Source organism: Carettochelys insculpta, chromosome 2 (assembly GCF_033958435.1).
Source record: "Carettochelys insculpta isolate YL-2023 chromosome 2, ASM3395843v1, whole genome shotgun sequence".
NCBI classification, from domain to species: domain Eukaryota; kingdom Metazoa; phylum Chordata; order Testudines; family Carettochelyidae; genus Carettochelys; species Carettochelys insculpta.
In genome coordinates, this window is record NC_134138.1 from 4,417,545 (window position 1) to 4,437,405 (window position 19,861).

The 19,861-nt window shown below is 63.5% G+C and overlaps 2 protein-coding genes across 2 annotated transcripts; one reads left to right on the top strand and one right to left on the bottom strand.

Annotated features, from left to right (window-relative positions):
• Nucleotides 1-308: 308 nt before the first annotated feature.
• Nucleotides 309-15,389, top strand: LOC142009031 (tonsoku-like protein). The gene is made up of 26 exons (XM_074986473.1): nt 309-339; nt 1,171-1,266; nt 3,806-3,948; nt 4,232-4,415; nt 4,992-5,121; nt 5,358-5,529; nt 5,703-5,817; nt 6,389-6,534; nt 6,784-6,936; nt 7,232-7,357; nt 8,105-8,306; nt 8,463-8,527; nt 8,702-8,791; nt 9,124-9,196; nt 9,331-9,494; nt 9,604-9,727; nt 9,812-10,554; nt 10,635-10,729; nt 11,004-11,160; nt 11,415-11,493; nt 12,188-12,489; nt 12,941-13,112; nt 13,626-13,798; nt 13,981-14,054; nt 14,672-14,805; nt 15,182-15,389. The coding sequence occupies exons 1-26, from the start codon at nt 309-311 to the stop codon at nt 15,373-15,375; spliced, it is 4,137 nt and encodes a 1,378-aa protein (XP_074842574.1). The 3' UTR covers nt 15,376-15,389.
• Nucleotides 15,390-16,567: 1,178 nt separating this feature from the next.
• LOC142009054 (vacuolar protein sorting-associated protein 28 homolog) lies at nt 16,568-19,031 on the bottom strand. Its single transcript, XM_074986498.1, has 3 exons — nt 18,602-19,031; nt 17,387-18,380; nt 16,568-16,981 (listed from the first exon to the last, which is right to left on the bottom strand). The coding sequence occupies exons 2-3, from the start codon at nt 17,578-17,580 to the stop codon at nt 16,864-16,866; spliced, it is 312 nt and encodes a 103-aa protein (XP_074842599.1). The 5' UTR covers nt 17,581-18,380; nt 18,602-19,031; the 3' UTR covers nt 16,568-16,863.
• Nucleotides 19,032-19,861: the final 830 nt, after the last annotated feature.

Below are 19,861 nucleotides of genomic sequence, written 5' to 3' on the forward strand. Positions count from 1 at the left end.
CCCTAGGTTGAGCGAAAGGCCCGAGCCGGGAATCTTTGCGCGGCATGCTGGGAACTGTAGTTGCTGGCCGCATTGCATGCTGGGAGACACGCCTCTTCGATGGAATTACTTCGCAGCCTATCAGAATAGGGGATTTACCCAGATCTGGGGCGGGAGTTACGGGACTCCATTTGTGATTGGCTCTGTTGTTTGTGATATGTGTGAAAGGTAGCCAATGGGAGTACAGAAGTGGGATTGGCGTCTAATGGGATCGGCGCGTGGGCGGGCTCGGTTCGAACCGGCGCGGCGGGACGGGAGCTTTCGGCGGAATGAGCGCGGAGCGGAGCCGGGAGATCCGCCGTGAGGGCCGGGCGCGGGGGGCCGCGGGGCAGGGAGCTTGGGGCAGGCGGATCGGAGAGGTGGGGTGTGGGGTGATGGGGGGTGAGAGGGGGCGGGGCGGGGTGTGGGGTGATGGTAGGTGAGAGGGGGCGGGGCGGGGTGTGGGGTGATGGGAGGTGAGAGGGGGCGGGGCAGGGCAGTGGGGTGTGGGGTGATGGGAGGTGAGAGGGAGCAGGGCAGTGATGGGGTGTGGCGTGCGGTGATGGGGGCGGGGCAGAGCAGTGGGGTGTGGGGTGATGGGGGGATCGAAGGGGGTGCACTATCTGGGGCGTGATGGGGGAGCAGAGGGGGCCGGGTGATGGGGGGAGTCAGAGGCAGGTGGGTGATAGGTTGGCAAGGGCAGAGGGGGTGCGGGATTTGAAGGCGATATTGCAGTTGTGTGTGGCAGGGAGGCAGGAGGGTGTCAGAGAGGGTGGAGGTGGGTGGGGCTGAGGGTGTGTGGGTCAACATGTGGGGCCAGAGAGAGGGTCATTTATAGGTGGGATCGTTGAGCTGGGCTCCCAGACGGGTCTGGGCAGTGTGGGGTGAGGGGGTTTGGACTACCCTGCGACAGTCCTGTCCATCTGTCTGGGACTCAGCTCCTGTCTCCCCCAGGGAGCATGCAGCCAGGCTGGGGGTCAGATTCCATGGTGGTGGAGGTAATTGGAAATCCTGCGTGTTGTGATTTGTTGCCCTGAGCTGGGCACGTAGTTAGAGGGCCGATGACTCTGCGCCAGAGGGGTTTGATGCTGACAGGCTGTGGGAGCTTGACCGGGTTCTGATGTTCTTCTCTTCCCCCCCCCCACCCCCCAGTGCTCCAGAAAGCAAAGGACAAGGCCCGGAGGAGTGGCAGCCTGAAGGAGGAAGCTGCCATTTGCAACCAGCTTGGGGAGATCTTGGCCAGACATGGTGAGTGGGTCCCAGGGCCTGGCTCTCAATGGCAAAGGGTGGCTAGCTGACTGCTGTCTGGCTCTCGTGGCCAGGGCTGATGCTGGGAGAGATGGGTCCGGGAGAGCCGTTCTGAGGAAGGTTTGGAGGCCCTGCTTTTGGGGCCACCGTTGGAAAGTTGGTCACTGGGCAATGCTCTCGGCTGTCTTTGTCGGTGCTGGTCTGGCTGTGTTTGTGACGGCTGGGCTGGGGAGGGCTCCTGGCCGTGGGAGCAGGCCTGGAATGGCTCTTCTTTGCAGGGATGGTACATCCATGGGCTGGGACCAGCCCCCAGGAGATTGTGTCTGCCACACAGCTGACCTTCCCCCAGCAGGGAGCCGATTCAGTGCGATGATCCTGGCCTGTGACCTGAGCCCTGCTCTTGAAGAAGAACGCCCCATGCCTGAAACTCCCTGCCATTGTGACATCTAGCTCTCTCTTTAACCTGAATCTTGTTTGGCCTCCGTCCCCACAGCTCCCTGCAATGGTTAGAAACCTTCTCCTTTGTGCCAGCCAACTTTACTCAAGACTCTCTGTTCTCAGGCCAGCATTGTCCCTTGCATTCCCTGCTTTGGCCCCAGCCTGGGCCTGACCTCCTTGGTGTATCACCGGAGACTCGGGGGACACCCTCACAGCCTTATCTTTGCGAGCTAGGCCAGCCAAGTTCTTCCAGTCACCTCTGCCTTCCTCAACAACCTGAGTGGCTCTTCTCTGCCTTTCTCTGGGGTGAAGTCCCCCTTTGTGCTCAGGAAATGGTACTTCGTGTTCCAGACCAGCTGTCACCAGTCATGGACGTGGTCCTCTCTCTGCTGGAGAGACTGTGCCTTTGCCTGCTGTGTGGCTGGATTGCATAGGTGGCTTTAGTCACCCTATAACCAGCCAAAGCATCCAGGTTTCTCTCACCTTCCTTCACTTCAGCTGATGAGCCTCCGGCTATCGGTAGCCCTTCACTCTAAGCACCTTGTCCTTTGTCGTACTGAGCAGCGCCTCGTTTCTGCTGCAGGCTTTGAGATCCCCCCGATCGTCCTGCCTACCATGCCGATCCTCCTCCGGAGCGAGCGCCCTTCCTGACTTGTGTCTGCAGCAAAGCCCATCAGTGCACTCCTGCTGTTCCTGCCTTGGGCATTAATAGATATCGTACAACTGGGCTCGTGTCGGATCTCTGAGGAGCTGTGCCAGGAGCATCCCTGCCCTCTGCCAGTTTACCTTTCGGCACAGCCTGTTGCCTTCACCCCCTGAAGCCTGTTCTCTCCCCCTGTACGCTCCTGGGCTGATCCCAGAGTGCTCCAGTTTGGCTAACGTTGCATGTAGCTAATTTTGTCTGATGCTCTGCTGCCATCCAAGTGTGCTAGAGCCACTGTATTTCCTGTAGCTAGAAAATCAGAGGCCGTCAGCTACAACATGGGAGATGAGTATCACAGAGGGAGCCATGTTAGTCTGTAACTTCGAGAACAGCAAGCAGTCCTGAGGCACCGTATAGATTAACAGAGATTTTGGAGCATGAGCTTTTGGAGGCAATGAACCGCTTTGTCAGAGCATGTCTAGGAATGAGTACAGCAGAAAGGGATCTAGGGGTTACAGTGGACCACAAGCTAAATATGAGTCAACAGTGTGATGCTGTTGCAAAAAAAGCAAACATGATTCTAGGATGCATTAACAGGTGTGTTGTGAACAAGACACGAGAAGTCATTCTCCCGCTCTACTCTGCGCTGGTTAGGCCTCAGCTGGAGTATTGTGTCCAGTTCTGGGTACCGCAGAAGTTCAGGAAGGATGTGGAGAAACTAGAGAGGGTCCAGAAAAGAGCGACAAGAATGATTAAAGGTCTAGAGAATGTGACCTATGAAGAAAGGCTGAAAGAATTGGGCTTGTTGAGTTTGGAAAATAGAAGACTGAGGGGGGACATGATAGCGGTTTTCAGGTATCTAAAAGGGTGTCATAAGGAGGAAGGAGAAAACTTGTTCTTCTTGGCCTCTGAGGATAGAACAAGAGGCAATGGACTTAAACTGCAGCAAGGGAGGTTTAGGTTGGACATTAGGAAGAAGTTCCTCACTGTGAGGGTGGTCAAACGCTGGAATAAATTGCCAAGGGAGGTTGTGGAATCTCTGTCGCTGGAGATATTTAAGAACAGGTTAGATAGATGTCTATCAGGGATGGTTTAGACAGTACTTGGTCCTGCCATTGGGGCAGGGGGCTGGACTCGATGGCCTCTCAAGGTCCCTTCCAGTCCTAGTGTTCTCTGATTCTATGTGATGCAGCAGGTCTTTGCCCACGAAAGCCTTTGCTGCAAAATACGTTAGTCTATAAGGTGCCACGGGACTTGTTGTTGTTAACATAGGAGATGTGCTCTTGAGTCCCCGGTGCATGTCAGCTCTGAGCCCCAAGAGGGGTTACGGCCCGGGCTTGTTACTCTGGCTGCTCTTGTAGCTGATGGAGTGGGTGCGCCTCATCCCAGGGGCCCCTGCTGTGCCTTGGGAAGCCAGCTGGCTCGCTCGTCACCCCAGTGTCTCTCTGCTCCCGGCAGGGCGGTACCGAGAGGCGCTGGTGGAGCACCAGGAGGAGCTGCGCCTCCTGGAGAGCGTGGAGGATGTTATCGGCTGTGCCGTGGCCCACCGGAAGATTGGGGAGCGCCTGGCTGAGCTGGAGAACTATGAAGCTGCTTTGAAGGTAATGGGGGAGAGGGGGATAATCAGCTCCAGGGATTGGGGCTCCCCAGGAGCTGGGCTGAGAGCTACTTTCCCAGTATTCAGCCCCGCCAAAGGCCACAGGGTGAGAGGGGCAGCAAGCCAGAGGAGGGGCGACAGAATGGCTGGAGGGGTTTAAAAGGGAACACTAGGGCACATAGTGGTAACCCCTGAGCTGTCAGCCTTGCAGGGCCCAATTCAAAGCCAGCCCAGATCCATGGGGCTTGGGGGGTCTCATGCGCCCTCTTGTTCTCCTGCTCCATCAGCACCAGCGCCAGCATCTGGAGCTGGCCTGCGCTGTGTCCGACCACACTGAGCAGCAGAGGGCTTGGGCCACCATTGGCCGCACCTACATGTTCGTGGCGGAGAGCGGCCAGGCCGGGGAGGCGCTCTGGGAGGCGGAGCAGGCCTTCATGAAGAGCCTGGCCATCTTGGAGGAGCAGCTGGAAGGTGAGAGCCGGGCTGGAAGCTGTGGGACACGGAGCTAGGGAGGGGAGCCATCAGCTTGGGATGTGGTGCGCCCTGGGGAGGGTCACCAGTCGGCCTCTGCCTTGGCTGTCTGACCAGACGGTCTAAGTCCCCACCTTTTACCCCTTGTCCTTGCCCCAGAGCCTGCATCTGGGATGTCCCTGGTCCCTGAGCTCCATCCCCTCCCCGAGCCGGAACTCCCTGGCCTGGCCAGGAAGGGGCAGGCCCTCAGGCTTTCATCCGGGCTTCCCATCTACTCGTGCTGGCTTGTAAGGCCCAGTTAGGCTCGCCGCCGGAATTGTGGGATATGCAGGGGCACTCAGGGACCTCCAGCCTTATCTGACCTGTCGGTTCCACACCAGGGCAGCCAGGACCGTGCCCGAGACTGTTCCGTAGGGACCTCCCAGCACTCCCACCCCATCCCTTGGGAGACAATTTGCTCAGCTCATTCGGCCAGCTGGAGGGTGAGGGGTCCAGCACCTGTCCAGCCCCTCTCTGGCCCTGGAGCTCCTGCCTTGTGGAGCCGGCTGGGTGACGGGCTGGCTCTGGCTGTCCCAGGGAAGGTGCCGCAGCGGGAGCTGAGTGAGATGAGGGCCCGGCTTTACCTCAACCTGGGCTTGGTGTACGACAGCATGAAGGACCAGGCCAGGTGCAGCCAGTACATCAAGAAGAGCATCTTCATCTCCGAGTAAGGCCCTGGCCCCTTCCTGGGGGGGGCGGGTGGTGGTGCTGATAGGCCGAAGGCCCCTCTGAAGAGCTCCTGTGTTTCCCTGGGGTTCACCCTCTGCTGGTGGCTGCAGCCGTTTGGCTCAGGAAACCGGCTGGTGCTGTGGCTGGGGGGTGTCAGGTGGGGGAACAGGGCCCAGGGGTTTCCTGAGGACGTGAATGGGCGGGCGACCCTGGGGGTGACCCGTCTCCCTCTAGGCAGACTCACCTCTACGAAGACCTGTACCGGGCCTACTTCAATCTGGGCCACATCCACCTGCGGGAGGGGCAGCACTCCAAGGCCATGCGCTGCCTGGAGCGGGCACGCGACTGCGCCCACACCATGAAGGAGAAGTGCATGGAGAGTGAGTGCTGTGCCGGCATCGCCCAGGTGAGGGCAGCGGGGAGCCCGTACTTGGCCCCCAAGCTCTTCCCCCTGGGGCCTGACCACCCAGCATGGCCAGCAAGGGGACAGCCCCCTCCCCCCCGCCAGGCCAGCACCCTTTGGTAGTTGGACCTCTCTGCCCCTCCCCTTGCTGACCCTGCTGCCCTGGGGCCTTGCAGGTGCTCCTCAGCCTGGGGGACTTTGTGGCCGCCAGGCGCTCGCTGAAGAAGGCCTACGTGCTGGGCTCCCAGCAGCCCCAGCAGCGCGAGAGCATCCGCAGGAACCTGCGTTACGGTGAGGGGGCTCGGGTTGGGGCTCCCTGCGACACGGCGCGGGGGGGGGGCTGAGGGGACCCAGTGGCCTGTGCAGCTGGCCGGGAGGAGGTTGGGTGTCACTCCCCAGGGCTCAGCCCAGGCTGACTGGGGCTGGGAGCTCTCCACCTCTGGCTCTCAGTGCAGCCCCTCCCCTTCACAGCCCTGTGTGGCTTGTGGCTCCTGGGGCGGTGCCCGCCCCCCCCACCCCCGTGTCACAGGCACACCCAGGGAAAGGTGCCGCGGCTTCTCGGGTGCAGGGCCGCGCTTGCACAGGCCACTCCTGACAGGGCTTCTGGCACGTCCCCGACGTAGCCCCAGTGGCACCACAGGGCGGTGCTTTGACACTGACCCCGCACCAGCCCAGGGGGACAGCGAAGGGGGCTCGGCAGGTGCTCACTGTCCCAGAGGCCTGCAGGCTGGGTTGGGTGAGGGGGACCTTGGTCCCCACATACCCCTTCACCTGTGGCTCCCCTACCTGCCCTGAGCCTCTAGGGGGAAGAACCCAGCCCACCCCCGGTGCGTGCCACTCACACTGCTGGCCTCTCCCCCAGCCATGAAGGTCAGCCATCTGCAGGAGGCTCTGGAGGAGGCAGTGCCCGGCGACTTGCAGACAGCCCTGGGCCTGTGTGAGCAGCTGGGGGACCTGTTCTCCAAGCATGGGGACTATCGCCGGGCGGTGGAGTTCTACCAGAGGCAGGTGGGTGAGGGCTGCCCCTGCTCTCGGCCTGTGGGCTGGGGGAGGACCAGGCTGCCTGGAGGCTGGGCTCCGTGCATGGTAAGGGGCTGGTTCCGCTTCCTCCTAGCCGCCCAAGTGCTGCCAAGCTCTGGCCCGAGGGCAGGGGCACCCGCTCAGATTCCTGCAGGCAGCAGGGATGGGGCTGGGCGAGCCCTGCGGGGGCGGGCGGCCACCCCGGGCACAGCATGCTGTGGACGGTGTCTCTGGCAGCTGCGCTACGCCGAGTCCCTCCAGAAGCCTGAGCAGGAGCTGGCTGTGATCCATGTCTCTCTGGCTACCACCTTTGCGGACCTGAGGGAGCCCGGCCGGGCGGTCCAGCACTACCAGACGGAGCTGGCGCTGCGGCGAGGAAACCCACTGGAGGTGAGGGGGCGGCCTGGGCTCTGCCTTCTGCCCGCCGGTCTCACCCTGCAGGGCCTGGGGACCCCGTGCTGGGCTTGGCTGTGCTCTGGGGAGTTGCGGGAGGGGAGCGCACCTAGCAAGCAGGGCCTGGCTGGGCCCCACAGCTCGGGAGCAGGGAAGGAGGGTGGGGCAGGCGTAAGAGTCAGGATGGCAAAGGACTTGCTGTTTGTCACTTACCCCGTGCCCCTGGGTGGGCTCCCTGCCAGTGGAGCTGGACTGGTGGGGGGAAGCTAATCCCATTGTCTGTGTGCCCCAGGAGGGGAAGACCTGGCTGAACATCGCCCTGGCCAGGGAGGAGGCTGGCGAAGGCTACGAGGCCCTGGAGCCCTGCTTTCAGAGCGCGCTCCGGTGCGCGGAGCAGGCTGGGGAGCCCAGGCTGCAGGTGAGGGGACGGGCCCAAAGCTGCTGCCCAATGGGGATGCCAGTGCTCGCCTGCAGCACCCCCTTCAGGCTGGGCAGCTGGCAGTGCCCCTCCCGGGGTCCCCCGAGCCTGCGATAACTGAGACTGGCACCCAGGAGTCCTCCCAGCCCCCCGCCCTACGCACAACACCTCCCTGCTAGGGCCTGTGGCCGAAAGTGCTGGTTTCTGGCCCCCTCCCGCTTCCAGGCTCTGCTCCTTGTTGGCACATGCCCGGGAGGGACCGTGCTGCTCACCTGCCGGGAAGCCCAACTCCTCACTCCGCCCAGGATTCCAGGCTGCACCCGGCTCCTCCTGCGCCAGCACAGCAGAAAGGCAGGGGAAGGGCGTGGGGTGCCGGGGCTCGGAGCTGAAAGGCGCCCAGGGCAGCTGCGGTGCTGGGGCTGGACTCGAGAGTGCCTAGCCAGCGTCCTCCCCTCACTCGTAGCCTGTCTGCTGGGCCAGGCTGGGGGGCCTGGCAGCTGCTCCAGTGGTCAGTGCTGGGAGGTGCTCCTTCTGGGCTAGGCAGGGGCTGGGGGACCTGGGAGCTGCTCCAATGGTCAGTGCCCTGGCCTTGCTCCCTGCAGGGCCCCTTCAGGCCTGGGGCGGGGCCTGGGGACTGCCTTAAAGGCCAGCGCCCCCAGCTGACAAGGCCTGGGCTAGCAGCCCTGGGAGCGCCCAACCCCATCTGCGGCTGGGCAGGGTGATCAGCCCATCCTTTCACCCCCTCAGCGGCAAATCCTACAGCACCTTCACCCCCTGCAGCAGAAGTGGGGGCGCCCTGAGGCCCCCGACACGCTGGCCAGGCTTCAGGGCCTGTGCCGCTCGCAGGGCTGGAGCAGCACCGGGGACAGCCGGGGGGAGGAGGAGGAGGAGGAGGAGGAGGACAGCAGCGAGCCCCTGGAGGAGAGCGAGCTGGAGCTGTCTGAGAGCGGTGAGTGGGCCTGCTGGGGGGGATGGGGAGGGAGCTCGAGCCGAGTCCCGGCCGGGTGAGGCTGTAGCCCTGCGCGTCTGCCTGGCGCGGGCCCCCCTTTGGCAGGGTGGGGGCTGTATTGGAGCCGGGTGCCTCACTCAGGCCTGTGCGTTCCAGACGGGGAGGAAGATGACCTGGACGGCTACAGCAAGAGCGTGCCTGGCCGCCGCAGGATCGCCAAGGTGAGGCTGGGCCTGGGCGCAGCGTCCTCGCCCTGTGGGGCTGTCGCTCCAGCTCCTGCGCCGGCGAGGCCGGATCCCGGGGCGCTGCGCGGGGCGGGGGGCCGAGGGGGCTGGCTCTGATCTGGGGCCCCTGGGCAGTGCTGACCCCGCCTCCGCCCTCCCTGTGCCCTGCAGTGGAACCGGCGCAACGACCGGGGTGAGACCCCACTGCACCGCGCCTGCATCGACGGGAACCTGCGCCGGGTCCATTTCTTCCTGGAGCAGGTGGGAGCCGCTCCTCGTTCCCGGGCAGGGCGCCCTGGGGTACCTTCCGTCGGCCCGTGGGGGCAGCTGGGCGGCTGGCTGGGGTCGCGGCGTCCCTCTGCTCTGGCCCTCACAGCCCCCAGCAGGGGACGTGTTCAGTAAGTGTGTCCTGCCTGCAGGGCGCGTGGGAGTGAGCCAGGTAGGCGCTGGGCACTGGGGCAGCTTCCCGGCCTGGCCCGCAGGGAGGGCAGCTGGAGGGGGAGATCCTGCGGGAGTTGGCATGAAGCCCAGCAGGGCACCTGGCCCCCACGTAACCCTCATGCCTGTTCATGTCTCTTTCCTCCTGGGGGCAGGGCCACCCCCTGAACCCACGGGATTATTGCGGCTGGACCCCGCTGCACGAGGCCTGTAACCACGGACACTTGGGTGAGTGGTGAGGAGGGTGGGAGGGTTTCGGTGTGGGGGGTGGATGACGGCAGGGGCTGGAACGGGTGATGGGGGCTGGCTGGAGGGGGCCCTGGTGCTGCCACCCAGCAGTAACTGCTGGCTCCTGTGCCCAGAGATCGTGCGGCTGCTGCTGGAGCGTGGTGCCTCCATCGATGACCCCGGGGGCCCAGGCTGCGAGGGGATCACCCCCCTGCACGACGCTCTCAACTGCGGCCACTTCGACGTGGCCGAGCTGCTGCTCCAGAGGGGCGCGTCGGCGGTGCTGAGGAACGCCAAGGTGGGGGAGCAGCGGCCTGTGGGCGGGCGCTGGGCTCGGCACCCCTGCACAGCTGTGGGGTTTCTGGGGGCGGCCCTGAGGCTCAGCCCCTCCATTTTATCCGCCACAGGGCCTGAGCCCTCTGGGCACCCTCCGGGAGTGGGTGAGGATGTACGGCCGGGACCTGGACCAGGAGACGCGCCAGCGCTGCCGAGCCATGGAGCAGCTGCTCAAGGAGGCGGTGGTGGGGCGAGGTGAGCCCGGGTGGGAGTGGTGCTGTGGGGGGGCATCTCTTGGGGGCTGGGCCCAACTCACGGGGTTCCCTGTCTCCCGCCCAGCAGCAGAGGTGGCTCAGCCCCCACAGGATGTGCCGCAGAGCCAGCTGTTTGATGCGGAGCTCTCTGAGCCGCTGACACCCCCCCACTCAGCTGTGGCCCCCCAGCCCCAGAGTGTGGGCCCCTCCACGAAGGCGACTGCGCCCTGCAGGATCCTGACCCAGCGTGGTGGGCAGGGGCCAGAGTGCTGGGCCAAGCTGGACGAGTGCATGACCCCGCTCCAGCCCGTCAAGAAGAGGCAGCGGCTCCTGAGCCTGAGGGCGCCGGGGGAGGAGAGCCGGGTGCCGGGGTTCCTCGGGCGGGCAGAGCCTGGGCTGCCCCCCGCTGGCACCGGGCAGGCCAAGTACGAAGCAGCCATCCATGGCGTGGGCAGTGCCCAGTCCTGCCAGGTCCCTGAGCCGGTGCCGGCCGAGGCCTCTGCCAGGCCGGCCCTGATCCCAGCCGAGGAGTACGTGGGGGATGACTGGCTGGAGGACGACCTGGGGGCGAGCCGGGAGCCCTGCAAGAGGAGCCACCGGCGCCCGGGGGAGTCGGGCTCGGACTCAGGGGGCACCAGTGGGTCTGAGAGCGACGGCGCAGCCCCCTTCCCAGCTGCTCTGCCCCAGAAGAGGAGGGCCCGGCAAAGCCGCCTCACCCAGATAGTGGACAGGACGTCGCTGGGTCGGTCCCGCGGGGGCCAGGCCCTGGTGGCTCCGGAGCCAGCCGCTGGTCTGAGGCCCGTAGACGGCAGTGGAGAGGCCCCACAGGTGAGGTGCTGGGGGTGCACAACAGCAAGGGAGTCCCCTGGGCTGTCCCTTGGGTCTTGACTCCCCTCTCCTGTTCCCAGGCCCCACTGCTGGCTGCAGCCCCGACTCGGCCACCCCCCATCCGAGTGCGGGTCCGGGTCCAAGACAACGTCTTCCTCATCCCCGTGCCCCACAGGTGAGAGCCGCCTCGCATCCTTCCTCCCAGCGTGGCCCAGAGCCCGGGAGTCCTGCCCCCACAGCCGGGTCTGGGGCAACATTAGCAGCACCCTCGGAGGGGTCCAGCTCCCAGGCAGCGCCAGGGGGTCAGGGACTTGGGGTAACAGGGCCATTCCCCTCTGCCACTGGGGGGGCTGCCCTGTTCCTGCCCCACCCTGGGAGGGCGGGCTGGGGGCCTGGTTCTGGTGGGGCGCTCTGGCTCAGCCCTTCCCTTCCCTTCCCTTCCCTTGCAGTGGCCTCGAGAGATGCCCGGTGGCGTGGCTGGCACAGCAGGCGGCCCAGCGCCACTACCAGGCCTGTGGCCTGCTGCCCCAGCTCACCCTCAAGAAGGAAGGGGCACTGCTGGCTCCCCAGGATCTCATCGTGGACGTCCTGCAAAGCAACGAGGAGGTGAGGGGCACCCGAGCCAGGATTGGCGCTTCCAGGGCTGAGCCCACCAGGTCCCCCTGTAGGCCGCTGAAGGGTCGTGGTGGGGCCCATCACTGTGGACTCTGCACCAACCGGCAGGGCCCAGATGACTGGGAGCTCGGAGGTCTGGCTTCACCCCTCACTGGCGATGCCCTTCCCCTTGTGTTTGAGCCTGCCAGTGCTGCCCAGCCAGCCGGCCTTCCTTCCTACCCATAGGGCTCTCGTCTGCCTTGCAGGTGTTGGCAGAGGTGCAGTCCTGGGACCTGCCCCCGCTCGCCGACCGGTATCGCAAGGCCTGTTGCAGCCTGGCCGTGGGTAAGGGGATGCCGCGGACCCTGCTGCCTGCCTGCGTGTGGGAACCGTTGGATGTACAGGGTCTCGCTGGGTTTTGTAGCGCCTCAGGGCGGTCAGCCGGCTGGGGAGAGTGCCACCCGGCCCGTGGGGGGGACAGGCAGGAGGGGCTCCAGTGGGAAGGCTGGTCCAGGGGGCTTGGGCACAGCTGTGCCACCGTCTGCGTGTGTGACCTCGGGCAAGTCCCTCAGTCTCCGGGTCACTGGCCCAGCTACGGAAGGGGACAGAGGTGGAATGTGGCTTCGGGTGGACAGATTGGCACCCCCAGGGCCGTGCTACATGCCAGGGGAAGACCTGTCCAGCATCCGCTGAACGGTGCGCAATGTCAGGAGCCCTCGGTCGCAGCTGCCCCCCACGTGGTGCTGGGTAGCGGGAGGGTGTCCTCGATTGCAGCTGCCCCCCACGTGGTGCTGGGCGGGGGGAGGGTGCCCCTGGTCGCGGCTGCCCCCCACGTGGTGCTGGGCGGGGGGAGGGTGACCCCGGTCGCGGCTGCCCCCCACGTGGTGCTGGGCAGGGGGAGGGTGTCCTCGGTCGCGGCTGCCCCCCACCCTCTCCCTGGCTGCTTGGCTCTAGCCCCGGCCAGGCAGCAGCTGGCTGGGAGCTCGTCAGTCTGGGTGCCCCACAGCGACTGGTCTTCCCTCATGGACTCCTGTTGCAGGCGAGCACCGGCTTCTGCTGAAGATGATGGAGCTGCAGGAGTCGGGCCCCTCGTTCAGCACCTGTGGCCTCTCCTTGCACCAACCCCACCTCACCCCACTCCTGCGTGCCCTCAAGCTGCACAGCTCCATCCGCCAGCTGCGGCTGGCTGGGACGGGGCTGGACGATGGCCTGGCTGCCGAGCTGCTGGCTACGCTGGGCACCATGCCCAGCCTGGCCCTCCTCGACCTGTCGGCCAACCAGCTCGGTGCTGAGGGGCTCCGCGCGCTGGCAGCAGGGCTGCCCTCCCAAGCGGTCTTCCAGGTTGGCTTGTGGGTGTGTCCAGCACATCCCTTCCCCTCAACGGCAGGTGGGAGGGGCCCCGGCCTCCCGCCTGAACCCCGGAGACACAAGCAGGTTCGGGGACCCCCAAACTGCCCATCCTGGCGCTCTGGGCTACGGCTCTGGCACTGCTGGTGTAAAGGGCCCTGATGAGCTCCTGCCAGGGCTGCCCTGATGGACACCAGGGGCTCCCCGGATCAGGGAGGAGTAAGCTGTGGCCGTGCTGGTGCCAAGGTGCCTGCTCCTAGGTCCTTCTGGGGAGGGGCTGGTTGTGAGGGTCCCTGTAGCATGGGGGGGGCTCTGCTGCTCCGTCCCTTCTCTGGGGCTGAGGCTGCCGCTGTGGTCCTCCCAGCGGGGGTGCAGCCCCGGCTGTCTGCTGGCACAGGGCAGAGCCCAGCAGGTTGGGGTGACTCCTCCGCCCCTGTTGTTCCAGAGCCTGGAAGAGCTGGACCTCAGCCTGAACCCCCTAGGGGACAAGAGCTGCGAGGCCCTGGCCTGCCTGGTTCGAGCCTGCCCGGTCCTGACCACGCTCCGGCTGCAGGCCTGTGGCTTCTCTGAGGCTTTTGGGCAGCACCAGCGCCTCCTGCTGGCCAACAGCCTGAAAGGTAAGTGCCCCTGCACTCCCCCAGCCCCGAGTGGGGGCACAGCAGGCGTGGCCTCATGGTACAGGTGGTGCCCTCCCTTGTGGCTCCCCTCCCCCAGCGCCACGGTCTACAGGCTAGGCCCCCCTGTGACACAGAGGCACTGCCAGGAGGGCCCCATTCACTGGGACGGGGCCTACAGCTTGGGGGTGAGGATGGTTCCACTCATGGAAAGAATGCGGACCGCTGTCCTGTCTGGTCTCTGCCAGCTTCTGCCCCACAGCTCGCAGCTACCCAGGCCTGGGCTTGCCTCAGTCTTGCCCCACAGCCACCACGCCCTGGGTTCCCTGCCAGGTCTGCCCCACAGCAGCCTGCTCTGCCGTTCTTTCCCAGTGCAGGCCTGTTGGGTGCCTGAGTTTCCAGTTAGGCAGCTATGGACAGGCCCTCCGCCAAGCTCCCAGCCTCCTTTATCTGCCCAGGCCAGACGGCAGCTGGCTCACTCTTAACACGCTGTCTCTCCCGCATGCCCCGGCCCAGGAGCTGTGCACCTGAAGACCCTCGCTTTGTCCCACAATGCCCTGGGCTCCAGCGGCCTGCAGCTGCTGCTCAGGAGTCTGCCCTACGCCACCCTCAGCCAGCTGGAGATTGGCTCGGTGGCGGCCCGCCTAGGCGAGCCTCTCGTGGATCCGGTGGTCAGGTGCCTGACACAGGTACGGGTGCAAGGGGGTCCTGCAGTAACCCTTCTCTGGCTCCAGGAGTTGCAGGAGCTCTGCACGTGGCAGGGGAGCCCCTTTTGTCCTGGGGCTGTGGGCCTCTCACGCAGCTGGCTCGGCCCTGACTGGCTCAGCTGTGGTGTGTGGCTTTGGGCTCAGCCCCCCCCGTTCCATTCCAGCAGGGATGTGCGCTCACCCACCTTGCTCTCTCTGGGAACCACCTGAATGATGAGGCTGTCGCAGAGCTGGCCAGGTAAAGGGGCAGCGCTGGGGTCCCGGGGCCAGGGGCTTTGCTGTGGGGCAGAAGGTAATGGGGTGGGTGTGTGACACCAACCTTCACCCAGCTGGGTCCTATGCGGAGTGATCTCCTGCTGGGTAGGAGCCGTGGGGTGGCTGGGCCCAGCAGCCAGCCCATGGGGACATAGTAGGAAGAGAGCCTGAGTGAGAGGTAAGGTGGCCATGTTCGCCTTTAGCCCACTGGCCACCTTCTGTCCCTGCATTGTGCTTTTCTCGGCCACCAGGTGAACCCCCTCCCGTAAAAAGAGGCGGAGCGGGAAGGGAGTCTGAGCCACAAGCCCTTGGGTGGGAGGCCTGGTGAGCGGCAGGACCTGCCTCCAGAACCGGGCGTACGTGGATTGGTGGTCGGGTGGAGCTGCTGGTTCTACTACTGCACTTCACAGGCAGTACACCTGTCCAGCTGCCTCCCTTCCCCGTCGCACCTTGTGCTCCCTGGGGGTCTCGCTCCAAGGCTGCAGTGCCAGCACACCGCACATCTAACACCTAGCCCCCAGGGAGTGGGTGGGCCATGGGGCAGCGGTGCATTGTGGGTGAGCCGAGAGGCATGTGGCTGTTTGACTCTCTTGGTCCCAGGTGCCTCCTGGTTTGTCCCACTTTCATCTCCCTGGATTTGTCTGCGAACCCAGAGGTTACCAGCGGGGGCTTGCAGATGCTGCTGTCAGCGCTGGGGGAGAGGCGCCAGGGGCTGCAATACCTCAGCCTGGCAGGTGAGGGGGTGAAGGGCTCCAAGATCCCTGGGTTGCGGAGGGGTCCTGCTTCCCTGCACCTGGCAGGGCCGGGGGAGCATCACCCTGCCCTCGCTGGAGGGACTGAGAGGTGATCCTGAGGGGGCAGGGGCAGGCTGTGAGCCCTGGAGTTTTGCTCCTGATCCAGCAGAGCCCCCGGCCTGGCTGGCGCTGCCGAGTTGCTTTTCTCTCCGTAGTGGTGTGCAGAGCAGAGCAGAGGAGGCAGGACTGGAGTAGCGAGGGGCTGCAGCTGATAGAAAGGGCACAAGGGGGGGTCACCCAGCCTGTCCCCTCTTGGGCCGGGTCCAGGATTCTCAGTGCGCCACAGTGGCTACAACGGCCTGTTTCCTTCCCGCAGGCTGCAGGGTGCGAGGCCCATTGGACAGCACCACGTGGGCCCGGGTCTCTGCCAACGTGCGTGAGCTGCGGCTCTGCAGCCGGCAGCTGAGCGGCAGCAACCAGCGGGGCGTGGGTGAGTCCTGGCTTGGCCCCCCGGGCACCTCTCTGAGCGCAGTCACGCAGCACCACAAGCTCTTCTGTAAGAGCATCTGAAGTGCCCGACCGCTCGCAGCTGGAGCACACAAGAGGCCCATCCTGCTTGGGGCTGTGGCTGCTCGCAGAGGGAACTTGGGCAGACGTGAGGAACCAGGCACGGTGCCTGGCCTGTGCCAGCGACTTTTCTGCACTCAGAACTCAGGCCTGGCCCATGGGGAGGGGCAGGACCTGGCTGCTGCTGCTGCACAACCTGTTCTTTCTGGGGGCCCAGAGCCCTGCAGCTTCCCCCCACCTGGCACCAGTGCAAGCTGAGAAGGGAGCTGCTGGTCCCGTCGTAACCAAAGGAGGCAGGGCCCCGGCTGCTGTTGTGGAACTGGGCCTGTCTGCCTCGGGCTCCGAGCACCAGAACGCTGCAGGACTCTGCCCCATGGGGGTCCCTGGGCTTTGGAACCAAGGCCTCGGCTGTGTCCCCAGGAGGCAGTGAGCTACCGGGCCTGTGCTGCTAACAGAGAGGGGTGGCAAGTCCCAGAGTGTCCCCGGAGAGCTGGCTTCCAGCCTGTGGTGTCTCACCAGCTGCAGTCACACCTGCGCAGCAGAACCCTGGGGCTGCTGGCAGGGCTGGGGGGTTGGCTCCTGGGGCAGCACTGGCCTTGGAGCAGGCTCTGAAGCCAGCGTGGGGAAATAAGCTGCCAGAGACTGAAGGCGGCCACCTGCAGAAGAGCCCTTCCCTACTGCACGTCTCCCCACACAGGTGGAGGGTGATATTTTATTTGTCCCCCATTCCCGAGCTGTACAGGTTCTAGCTCTGCCCTGCCAGTGGCCACTGGACTAGTTCACACAGACTTACTAGCTGGCTGGTGTTTTCTTGGCTGCACAGGGTGGGCTTCTGCCTGGTGCAGGGGCCTGGGAAACCAATCAATAAAGTGCTGTATGTCTCCTCTGCTCCAGGCCTGCGTTGTGCCACCCTGCAGGCAGTGACGCAGAGACCTGGCCCTCTGCTGCTTGGGCCAGAGCTCTGTACCCTGCCAGCCTTCTCCCCCTCTGGACAGCTGTTTGACACCCCCCACCCTCATTTCCCAGGCTCCGCTGCAGCCTGGGGCATGACCTGTTGTCAGCAAGGGTGGAGCACCCTGCCTTAGCCAGCTGCTGTGGCACCCAGAAAATCTGAGCTGCTGGGCTGGTCCAGGCCCTGAGTACAGGGGCAGTGGCTGTGCCTGCTTCTCCCACCCAGCAAGAGCCACAGCACCGCAGCATAGCCAGCATGGGGGTTTATTACCGCAGGTGTACAAGTCTCCCGCCCTGCTTGCAGGACTCACGGGGAGGGAGGAAAGGAGACAGGCTGGCTGGAGCTGGCCCAGTGTGAATGTGCCCTGCAGCAGCACAGTTCACCTTGACTCAGCCCTAACCCTGCTGCGGGAATGGCTGCAGTGCACCACTCCCAGCCTCCTGCCCCCAACAGCAGCCTAGGGGAAAGGGCCTGGAGCCTGCTGGACTGCTACAGTGGGAGGGCGCTCCTCAGGACCAGGCAGGGCGCAGGGCCCAGCCTCAGGAGTGCAGGAACCGGTTGAAGGCATTGTAGGCGGATTCCAAATCAAACAGCATCTGGCGCACGTGGGAATCGTCCAGCTCGTCAGAGGCAGACATACCGCTCAGCGTCTGCAGCCTGCCGGGGAGAGTCAAGGCACAGGCCTGGCCCCCAGAGCAGGAAGAAGGCCCTTTGCTGGGCTGCACTTTGCGCCTGCACTAGTACTGGAGGGACCTGGCAGGAGCCATGACTTGTCGCCCTGAGTGCTGGCCTAGGAGGAAGCTGGTAGCTCCTCTGGCCACGGTCCCACCCCGCAACCAGGCCCCTGATCAGACATGGCGAGCAGGGCTGGGGACAAGCACCTCCCACTGCAGAGGGAGCAGACTGATGGAGCTGGGCCCGAAGGCACTCTGCGCTCCCCCATGCCCTCAGACTGGCAGGAGCGCCATGGGGCAAGGCAGGTCCAGGCCCTGTCCTGGAGAGCTGGGTCAGGACCCGGGCTTGCTCCTGCAGAGGGCAGGGGCCTCAGAGCACCCTACTCACCACTGGTTCACTTTCTGTCTCCCCTCGAAGTCAGGAGGTAGGTGGCTCATGCGGTTCATCGTCTCCATCAGCTCCCGCAGGTCTCGCTGGATCTGGATGCACAAAAGCATGGAGCTTCTGCTTTTCCTGCCTGGGGCCCGGCTGGGAAAGCCCCACCCCCCTTCAGGCGCTGCTGCCAGCAGTGAAGCCTCCATGCACCCCTAGCTTGTCCCCCTCTCTCTCCGAAGACCAGCCACACCGGGTCAGACCAAAATCCATCTTGCCCAGTGCCCTGTCTTCGGCCAGTGGCCAATGCCACGTGCCCCAAGGGAAGCGAACAGAACAGCTGAGCATTGAGTGGTCCATCTCCTGTCATCTAGTTCCAACTTCTGACAAACGGAGGCTAGCGCCATCATTCCTGCCCATCCTGGCTAACAGCCACCGATGGACCTCACCTCCCTGAATGGATCTAGCTCTTTTTGGAACTCTATTGATAAAGTCCTGGTCTTCACGCCATCCTCTGGCCAGGAGCTCCAGAAGTGAACTGTGCACTGCATGAGAAATACATCCTGTTTGTTCTTAACCCTGTTGCTAATTTCACTGGGTAACCCCTAGATCTCGTGTGGTGGGAACAAGTAAATACCTTTTCCTTATTTTTCCTCCACACCAGTCATGATTTTGTCGACCTCTTAGTCGTCCCCGCACCCTTCATCTATTGTTTTCTAAACTGAAAAGTCACAGACTTTTTAATCTCTCTTCAGATGGACCCGGTCCAAATCCATTGTTTTTGTTACCCTTTTCTGAAACTTTTCCACAGCCAAGGGTGTTTTTTTTTTGTTTTTTTGAGATGAGGCGACCACATCTGCACGCAGTATTCAAGCTGGGGGTGTACCCTGGATTTATACCAAGGCTGTAAGATACTCCCTGTCTTATCCTCTGTCCCTCTGTAAATGATTCTCACCTCATCCATGGCTCGGATCTCCAGGCGCAGCTTGTCCATCACTGTGATGAAAAGCTGGAAGAGAAAAGAGGTGCCTCAGCAATGGCCTGGAAGCTAGCAGCAGGGCACCTCACTCCAGCCCTCTTGGGAGGGTGGGGGCAAGCCAGGACAGCGGGCCCTTGACAGCCCCCTGGGGACGAGCCATGCAGCTGCACAGGCCAGGCCAGCTGCCAAAGTCCCAGAAGCACAGGATGCCGGGATTACAGTGCGCACAGCCCCTTGCCCCGGGAACGTACAGAGACGATGTCAGCAATGCAGCGGTTCAGGTTGCCCTTGTCGTCCTTGATGGTGATTGGCCGATCCTCCTTGATCCTCTCCATGGCCAGCGGGCAGTCGAGCTGCAGCAGAAGGAGGGTTACAATGAGGCTGGGCAAGCTCAGGGCAGGGTAACAAGCACCATATAACCCCCAACAAAGAGCATTTCCCAGGGAAAGCCGGGTTCCGCTCCATGTGCTAAGCTGGGGGAAGGGAGCACAGTACAGAACGTGGCCAGACGGTCTGAACATAGGGCCACCCAGCCTGGTCGCCGACAGTGACCAGTGCTGGGTGCCCCAGAGGGCATGACCAGAACACGTCACCAAAAGGTGATCCTTCTCCTGTCACCCAGTCCCAGCTTCTGACAAACGGGGCTAGAGGCACCACCCTGTCCACCTTGCTGAACAGCCATTTGTGGCCCTGCTCTCCATGAACGTATCCAGTAGGTTTTTGAGCCTTGTTATAGTCTCAGCCTTCACATTGCCCTGTGGCAGGGAGTCCCACAGCTGGCCCTGCGTTGTGTGAAGAACTCCGTCCTTCTGTCTGTTTTAACCCCACTACCTGTTTGTTTCATGGGGTGACCCCTAGTTCTTGCATTAGGAGAAGGAAGACAGAACACCACTTCCTTATCGACTTTGTCCAACCAGTTGGGATGTTCTGGACATTAGCCGCCTCTTTTCCAAGCTGAGAAATCCCACTCTTACTACTCTCCCCACACCATACCCCAGCCATTCCATACCCCTAATCGGTTTTCTGCCCTTTTCTGTACCTTTCCCAATTCCAATACATCTTTTTAGAGATGTGGTGACCTTGAATACTGCTGCAGGTGTGACGTGGAAGTACACGGGATTTAGACGAAGGTAATATGATTACGACAAGGTGGAAGTGCCTTTGGTCCAGGGGAGGGAGGGAGGGAGAGAGAGAGAGAGTGTGTGTGTGTGCGTGCGCGCGCGCACACTCACCCCCCAAAGCCCAGAGGCCCCCTCTCTAAGCCAGGTGACTGCGAGAGTGTAATTCACCTTTGGTGGGTTCTCCAGCACCGATAGTTTTTAAATCTAGGCAGGCTGTATTTCTCATCGGACAGGTCTGCTCTGGGAGTGAGCTGGGGGCAGGGCTCTGGCCAGAGGGACACAGGGGAACAGCCTGGGTGACCACACTGGTTCCTCCAGGCTTGGAATAAACAAATCTATGCAGTCTCTCTCCCCAGCATCTAAGTCAGTCAGGCACAGTAGGGCTATGTC